We start from the raw sequence: 8417 nt of genomic DNA, 5'->3' as shown, positions 1-8417 counted from the left end.
CCGGCTACCAGTTGGTAACTTCAGTTTCTGGCACATGAACACAGTAGGCGTTTCCCAAGTGTTACTGTAGGAATGGATGGTAGGTGTAGGCCATTCGAGTAGCATTAAACTACAGAGTGCCTGAAGAGAGCTGCATTTCTATGGCCAATCAAAAAAACAAACCCTGGTCCAAGGACTGGAGCAGTAGAATTTAACCTATAAACTGGAAGTCAAGAGGGTCCCAGTAGCTGGACACTAACCCAGAAAAACCCAAGAGCCATACAACCATGCAGCAACTATGATCAATCACTGTTATTATTTCAGAGCAGTTTCTAGTACACGGACCCTCAGGAGACCTACAATCCCCTCCCTGCAAGGGTCACCTTCCTGCTTGGCTGGAGTCCACCGGGGAGGGCCGAGTCACCCGCATATTGGACAATGAGGCTCCATGGAGGCATGGAGAGTCCCTTAGGCCTTAGGGATCCTGGCCTTATGCCTCTTAACCTGCCAGGGCCCTCTCCTGCATCAGTCTCAGAAGCCTGTGCTCCTGAATGGGCTGCTGCTTGTCGAGGAAAAGAGCTGGGGCACATGCAGCCAGATTATTCAATGTTGTCATAGACCTGGATCACGTCCTCATGGCTGCCAAGAGCCTGGATGAGATGGGCGGCCTGCTCCAGGTCGGGGTCAGCCAAGCGCACCTTGGTGTTGGGGATGAACTCTAATGTACAGGACACTGAACACAAGCCTAGGGAGTCCAGCTTCTTCCTCACTTGATGCAATGCAGTGGTGTCACAAATGAACTAGGGACAAAGCAAAAGCAGGAAGTGAGGAGACAGGAGGTTAACAAGACAAAGCCTGCATGGAACTATTGTCATGGACCATTGGGCTTAAACGCTTAACTGGCAAGACAAGGTTTTCAATTTTCTGAATTCTTCTCATTGTCCTCAGTAGAGAAAGCCTTATCCAATATCCAGTGTGTGAGTTGTCTCACCTGTATCCAGGATGCAGGAAGAAAGGTACCAATGGAAGCTTGCCTTCAAGTGTCTGCTAAGGCCCTCTTGGAAGCCTGCCAAACACAAAGACTTTGTACTCACTTTAAACATGTTCTTTTCCTCTTCGTCTTCGGTCTCCATAACATCCTCAGCTCCGGCTTCAATGGCCAGCTCCAGGGCGCGCTCTAGGTTCACAGCTTTCTTTCGTCTGTCCTCCACTCCAACCACGACCACTCCCTTTCTGTCAAAGGAGTAACGAGCTCCTTCGGCAATCATTCCTCTGACAGGAAAGGAAATGGGCCTTTACACACACCTCCTTCACCATGCACTGCATTCTAACCCTGTCTCTGTCCCCCTGCCTCTGGAGGAGGTACTGACACTGAGCAGCTCTCTTCCCGGAGAAGATGAAGTTGCTCCTGTGCAAGAGGCCCCCTTCACCCTCTATTTTCTGCCTTGATTGGGGATTGCAGGATGCAAAGACTTTGCTCATGAATTCCTTGTGCTATTAGGACTCCATATTTTAAGAACTGGACATGAAATAGCTACCAATGCAATAATAAGACAAAGATCCCCTTCTCTATCCAATGGACAAATCTTCTGGCTCATGCCCAGTCCAGAACCCATTCAGAGAAATTAAATTATGCCATTTGGATTCTGCTGTGGATTAAACAAGGAGCCCTGGTAGCATGGTGGGTGAGGAGTTGGGCTATGAACTGAAAAGTCAGCAGTTAGAATCTATCCATTGCTCCACAGGAGCAAGATGAGTCTTTCTGCTCCTGTTCAGATTTACAGCTTTGGGAAAGCTGTACAGGCTCATGGTGAGTCAGAACTGACTTGACAGACAGAACACCACCACCACCAAGGACTAAGTGTGCTCACAATCGGAACTACCACTAGGGAGCAACAGGACTTTCTTTGCACAGAATTGGAAGCAAAAGGCTTCATCTCCCTCCACCTCTCGTCTGCACACCTACCCATTCTTGTTCAGGATGTGTCTGATGTCCGAAAGGCACTTGGAGCCGCTGTTAGAGAATGCCTCAATGAGCAGAGATGAGCCACCAGGGCCTCGACCTTCATACAGCAAATAAATGTCCTTGGCTTTCTAAAACACATAATACAGTACAGTTTCCTGCTCCCCTCTCTCATACCAGATACTACAAAGTGCACTGCTCGCTCGGTAGGCTCCTTGGCTGGGCTGATGCCTGGGCTCTCAAGTCTCTGTTTGTATTGTTACCCTCCGAGAGGTGGCCCTTGGGACCAACTTTTGAGGTCACTGGAAGTACAACCCCCAACTTGGGAGTGAATCTATTTTCCTGGTCTTTGAACAACTAATCAGCTCTGCTTTCTCACCTCCCCAGCTGAATCCCACCTCCACCCCCTAGTCACCCTCATCAAGATTCCACCTCCTCCCCCTCTTCCTGCAGGAAACCCACCTGTGAAGCGTCAGGTCTACCTTCAGCCATTCATCTAGGTGCTTCCCTCCTATCCCTGGGCTGCTGACTGCTGCTGTGGGGAAAATCACACACCTGGACCTGACTTACCCTAAATGCCGCTAACAACAGTATGGTCTCAAAATTCAGGTGGACACTAACAAGACCTGGTGACCAGTCTCATGTGGACCCTGCAGGAGTCCCTTCATCCTTGGCTCCTGCATTTGGAGCTTCCCTACTGTCCAAGTGCCCTGTCCTACTGTCTTCCCAAGAACTCTCAACTGATGATGTCTCCCTTTCTCATCCACAAAGGAGAGAAAGGGCCACCAGGCCAGGGACACCCCACCACCTATCTGCACAGGGAGGCTACAACACAGGGCCTGAAGGTCTGTCTGGTCTCAAGTCTGTCATTTTCTGTGTGAAACTGGACAAGTCACCAAATCTTTCTGTGCCTCAGTTTCCAATTGAAACTGTTTTGCAGATTCAATAAGATAGTGCATGCAGAATTCTGAACAAAGTGTCTGGCACAGACTAATGATTACTTCCTTATGATGCTCGATACTTGCCCCAGAAGAAGACGTCTCCTCTCACCTACATTCAAAGACAACTCCCACACCTGGATTCTATATCCTTGTCCCTCCCACCATCAAGACCACCAGCACACTTTCCTTTTCTACATCATGGCATACACAGACCCTTCCTCAACTGTGCCAAGACCGCTTTTATGCCCTAACTCCTCACAAACGGGCTGAGCAGTCCTAGGCCAATAGCCCTGGACACCATCTGTCCATCCTATTCCTGCTTGTCCTCCTGCAACCGATGGCAGAGATTGAGTCTCCAGAGCCTCATTGCCACCCATCTCTGAGACAATTTAACAAGTGTTTGGACACCCTCCAGACATGGACCCTGTGGAGCTGTGAATAATAACACAAATGGCAAACTAAGGACATACCTCCATTTTTAGTGCTGTCTCGATTGTTGACTTGGGCATGTGCTTACTGCGACATATCTCTAAGATGTTGGCCAGGTTGCTGTTGAGTTCAGGGTTGGGGCCTCCCTCTGAGAGAGAGAAAAGTAGGTGAAAAGATCTCATTTCAGCATGGAAGATAAAAAGGGAGTTCTAGTTCTGGTGTGGTGCTGTAGGACAAGCACTGGACTGCAAGGTTGGTGGTTCAATCTCCCCAGCGGCTCCTTGGAAACCCTATACAGGGGTGCTATGAGTAGGAACTGACTTGTCGGCAATTAACAAGTCATTTCCCTAATCTCCTTCCCTTCAGGAGCCCTGGTGGCACAATAATGAAACATGTGTCTGCTGACAGTTCATAGGTTCGAATCTCCCAGCCACTCTGAGGGAGGAAGATGTGCCATTCTGTTTCCATAGAGATTGCTGTTGTTGTTAGGTGCCTTTGAGGAAGTTTTGACTCATAGCACCCCTGCATCGGGTTTCCAAGGCTGCAAATCTTTATGGGAGTAGAAAGTCTCATTTTTCTCCCTTGGAGCGGTGGGTATCAACTGTCAACCTTGTGGTTAGCAGTCCAGTGCTTATCCTAAAGCAGTGCGCCTCATCAAGATTGCTGTTGTTAAGCCATCAAATTGTTTTCTACTCATAGCGCCCCTGTATAGGGTTTCCAAGGAGCGGCTGGTGAGATTGAACCACCAACCTTGCAGTCCAGTACATTAACCCACAGGGCCCCACTAGGGCTCCTCATAAAGATGACAGTCTTGGAAACACCATGGGGCAGTTCTACTGTGTCCTATAGCGTTCTTAGGAGTTGGAATCAACTCAATGGCAAAGAATTTGGTTTGGGTTTTCCCTAACCTCCTGGTTGAAAGGAAGTAGGTCACCATACCACTTAGCGCCCAGCTAGTGTAGAACGTTGTAGCCCGTGTCTGCAGGGGATAGTATTTTGGAAAAGAAGTTTCTAATTTACTCTGCCTTTAAAGACGCATATCATAATGCTCCTTAGAAGCCAGGATGACAAGACTTAGTCTCCCTCATACTTTGGACATGTTATCAGGAGGGATTAGTTCCTTGAGAAAGACAACATGCTTGGTAAAGTGGAGGGTCAGCGAAAAAGAGAAAGACCCCCAACCAGATGCATTGGCACAGTGGCAGTAGCACTGGGCTCAAGCATAACAATGGTGAGGATGGCGCAGGACTGGGTACTGTTTCCCTGTGTAGTGGATAAAGTCGCTATGAGTCGCAACTGATTCAACGGCACCTAGATTAAGAGGGTAAGGGATGTAGATGGTACCACTGTGTCCCTGACTTACTCATACCCCTGTTCTCACTCTACTGCATTGTGTACAATGATTGAGGTGCTCACTTGATGCTCTTCTAATCCTGTACACTCTCTCTTAGGTAGGGCTGTACTCCATCATCTTTATTTTACCAGTGCCTGGCACAGAATAAACACACAACAGTCTTGGTTGCTGGTATGACGCTGTAGGATAAGCACTGGACTGCTAACCGCAAGGTTGGCTGTTCAAACACACCTGCTACTCCTCAGAAACCCTATAGAGGATGGCTGTGAGTTGTAACTGACTCGACAACACTTGACAACAAGTGTTGGTCAAACTCACTATCAAGAATTTACAGAAAAGAAAGCAAAGTGAAAGTATCATTAATGAATTTTAGGGATAAATAGATTTAATGAATGCTTATTATGTACCAGAAACAACCTCCAGGTGGGCCTTAACTTTGTTTCCCAGAAAAACTCATCAAAACCAAAGCCACTGCAATTGAGTCCATTCCAACCCCTAGAGACCATGCAGGGGGTTCTGAGGCTGTAAAGCTTTATGGGAGCTCATTTTTCTCCTATGGAGCTGCTGATGGGTTTGAACTACAGACCCTGCGGTTAGCAGTCCAGTGCTTATCCTACAGCTGCTACCAGGGCTGCTTGTTTTATAGATAAGGATTTGAAACTCAGCAAGGGTAAACTACTTTCTCAAGGTCAAACAGTGACAAAAACCAAGTCTTCCTCACTCTGAAGTCCACACTTTTTATAGGACTTTTTCTCCACTCCTACAGAAGTCTGACACCAAATGCAAAACAGACGGACATGTAGTGGTTACAAGTCAGGCTGCTAACCTCAAGGTCAGCAGTTCAAACCTACCAGCCATTCCGCAGGAGAAAGATGAAGCTTTCTGCACCCATAGAGATTTACAGCCTCAGAAACCCTATGCAGGGTTGCTATGATTTGGAACCGACTCCATGGCATACAACCGAAAAAAAAATGGGAGCAAGCATCTTCTAAGGCCATGTGTTCCTGGAAACCCTAAGGAAGCAAATTAGGTAATTTAAAGTAATAACTTTAAATTAGTAAAGTAATAACTTTACTCAATGTCCCTGCCCCAACCTATATATGCTACAAAAGGTGGCTGCAGAGGGCTTGGTTTGTCTCTCCAGGAGAGGCGTACATCTGACCTCTTAGGGTCTGTTTCTATGAACTATCTAGCTACAGACAAGGACAAAGTCACATTTACTATCTCATCTTCCTAAAAACAGACCCTCTCTGAAAACTGGCAGATGGTTAGTCTGAAAAGGTGAAAGGGAGGAGTCAATTTAGGTAGGTATTTAAGGAGTTCTGGTAGCGTAGTGGTTACGAATCGGGCTGTGAACCTCAAGGTCAGCAGTTCGAAACTACCAGCTGTTCTGCGAGAGAAAGATGAGGCTTTCTGCTCCCATAAAGATTTACAGCCTTGGAAACCCTATACAGGGTCACTATGAGTCGGAATCGACTCCACAGCACATAAACACCATTTTGAGGGTTTACGAGGTGGGAAGCAACAGGCATTAGGGAGAGAAAGGAGAATAATAGCCACCAACAGGCTGAGAGGAGTCTTGTAGGATCAGCACTGGACTACTAATCACAAAGCAAGGTTGGTAGTTCAAACCCACCAGCTGCTTCTTGGAAACCCTATACAGGGTCACTGTGAGTCAACCGACTCAAAGACACTTAACAACAACAATATGGGGATGAGGAGTTCTCGTGGTGCAGTGGTTTAAGCAGTAAGGTCGATCAGATGTTCAAACCCATCAGCCACTTCAAGGGAGAAAGATGAGGCAGTCTGCTCCCATAAACATTTACAGTTTCTGAAACCCTAAGGAGCAGTTCTACACTGTCCTGTATGGTCAGAATGAGTCAGAACCGACTGGGTGGTCGTGGGTTTTGGTGGAAGGGTGCGGAGTCCTAGTGGCGCGGTGGTTACAGCATTCGACAGATAACCAAAAAGTTTGGCGGTTCATACCCACCAGCCACTCCGCAGGAGAAAGATATGGCAGTCTGCTTCTGTAAACATTTACAGTCTTGGGGACCCTAAGGGACAGTTGTACTCTGTAGGACACAATACATTATGAGTCGTAATCGACTCGACGGCAATGAATTTTATTTCGTATTTTAGTGGGGTAAGCCCTGGACCCGCTCCGGGAAGCAAGCAAGGCCGGTGGCACCAAGAGGGTGGCGGCGGCCAGTACCCATGAATGACCGTCAGGCTCTCACCTTTAACCGCCAGGCGGATGCTTAGCGAGAGCTTGCTGAAGATACGACTCCTTTCGGTGTCCTTGGGACCCTTAATATGCCGGACTTTGGACCACTTGTTGTGCCCGGCGAGGGCAGCGGCTGTGAGGTGCAGCGTCCTGCCCGGAGGGGGGCAATTGCCCAGGGGGTCGGGCAGGGAAGGCAAGGGAACGTGCTGAGAAGCAGCCCGGGCTCCGAGGCCTCGCGCTCGCAAGCAGCGGACAGCGGCCTTGCCCAGACTGGCGACAGCCCAGATCGCCATCGGTTGAGTCCCAGGGCTGCAACCTGCAATAACAGTGTCCAAGTAACTGAGACTCTTAAAGCTCAGGTCAACTCCGCAGCATTACCACCGCAGCCGGCAGCTGGGGTCCCTCGATGGCGTAGCAACTTCCTCTCCTCGGTCCGTTGCAAAAATACGTCCCCACATTCCACCGCCACTAAGTACTTGTTCCGGCGGACCTGGTGCTCTATCCCTCCTGGTTTCCTGGGGGAGCTCCGGATGTTAATTTTCACAATGATCTAGTATGCGTTTATACGATAACTCATATATGAGTTATGAAACTGTTATTGCTTTCCAACTTTGAGGAGATCCCGAGTGATAAGCTTTTTGTTGTTGCAAAGGAATATGTAGTTTGGAATTGAAATCATGGCAGTGTAGGTGCATGATTCAAAAATCATGCCACTTTTGAATTATTAGTAGTAGTTTGTTGTTGTTAAGTGCTGTCGAGTCGGTTCCGACTCATAGCAACCCTGTATCCCCACTAAAATACGACCCCCTGGGCAATTGTATTCCGAAGCTGTGAATCTCTACGGGAGCAAAAAGCCTCATCTTTCTCCCGCTGGTAGTTTCCGACCACTGACCTCGAAGTAACCACTCCTAACCAGAGCTCCTATTGTTATTATTAATAGTCATAATGTCCCCTTTCTTTTATCCAAGATGCTTAGTGATGGGTCCTGCGCTTCCCTCCTGAACTTTACAGATTAGAAACCCCCCCACTGTTTGCCCGTAGTAATTTCTCTCAGGAGTCCTGAGGTGGTGCTGTGGGTTAATGCGCTGGACTGCAAAGTCGGTTCAGACTGCTAGGTTGGCGGTTCAAGATCACCAGATGCTCCTTAGAAATCCTATACAGGATCACTATGCGTAGGAGTCGACTTGACTGCCTTAACAGCAACACTACTATTTCTCTCAATCCGTATTGATCTCAATCAAGTATCTTTGCTACTCTCTTATTCTTCTTGATAGCACCTGGTTAACTTGTGGTGCTGTTTTGAATGTCAACATCGGTGGTTCAAGTTCACCAGCCACTCCTTGGAAACACTGTGAGTCAGAACTGACTCCATAGTACTTAACAACTTTTGTTTTTATTTCAAGATTCAGCTCAAGCATCATTTCCCTTCAGAGGAACACATCTTTAAGTTCTCCACTGGATTCATATGTGCTTATAAACCCTTCATGTACAGACACATAACATTAGCAATTACCTTTTTTTTTTTTT

At 47.7% G+C, this 8417-nt stretch overlaps 1 protein-coding gene across 1 annotated transcript; it reads right to left on the bottom strand.

The window, feature by feature from the left end:
• Nucleotides 1-578: 578 nt before the first annotated feature.
• LOC102837257 (translational activator of cytochrome c oxidase 1-like) lies at nt 579-7183 on the bottom strand. The gene is made up of 5 exons (XM_006833567.1): nt 6904-7183; nt 3354-3460; nt 1946-2073; nt 1074-1251; nt 579-779 (listed from the first exon to the last, which is right to left on the bottom strand). Exons 1-5 carry the CDS (start codon nt 7181-7183, stop codon nt 579-581), a joined length of 894 nt encoding a protein of 297 aa, XP_006833630.1.
• Nucleotides 7184-8417: the final 1234 nt, after the last annotated feature.

Source organism: Chrysochloris asiatica, unplaced genomic scaffold (genome assembly GCF_000296735.1).
Source record: "Chrysochloris asiatica unplaced genomic scaffold, ChrAsi1.0 scaffold00007, whole genome shotgun sequence".
NCBI lineage: Eukaryota > Metazoa > Chordata > Mammalia > Afrosoricida > Chrysochloridae > Chrysochloris > Chrysochloris asiatica.
Note: the sequence above shows the minus strand (reverse complement) of the source record. Positions and strands in the feature narration are given on the sequence as shown.

Coding starts and splice junctions, on each gene's coding strand:
- LOC102837257 (XM_006833567.1), bottom strand. CDS start 7,183: ATGGCGATCTGGGCTGTCGCCAGTCTGGGCAAGGCCGCTGTCCGCTGC. Junction 3,461..6,903: donor CATCCGCCTGGCGGTTAAAG/GTGAGAGCCTGA, acceptor TCTCTCTCTCAG/AGGGAGGCCCCAACCCTGAA. Junction 1,252..1,945: donor CACATCCTGAACAAGAATGG/GTAGGTGTGCAG, acceptor CTTTCCTGTCAG/AGGAATGATTGCCGAAGGAG.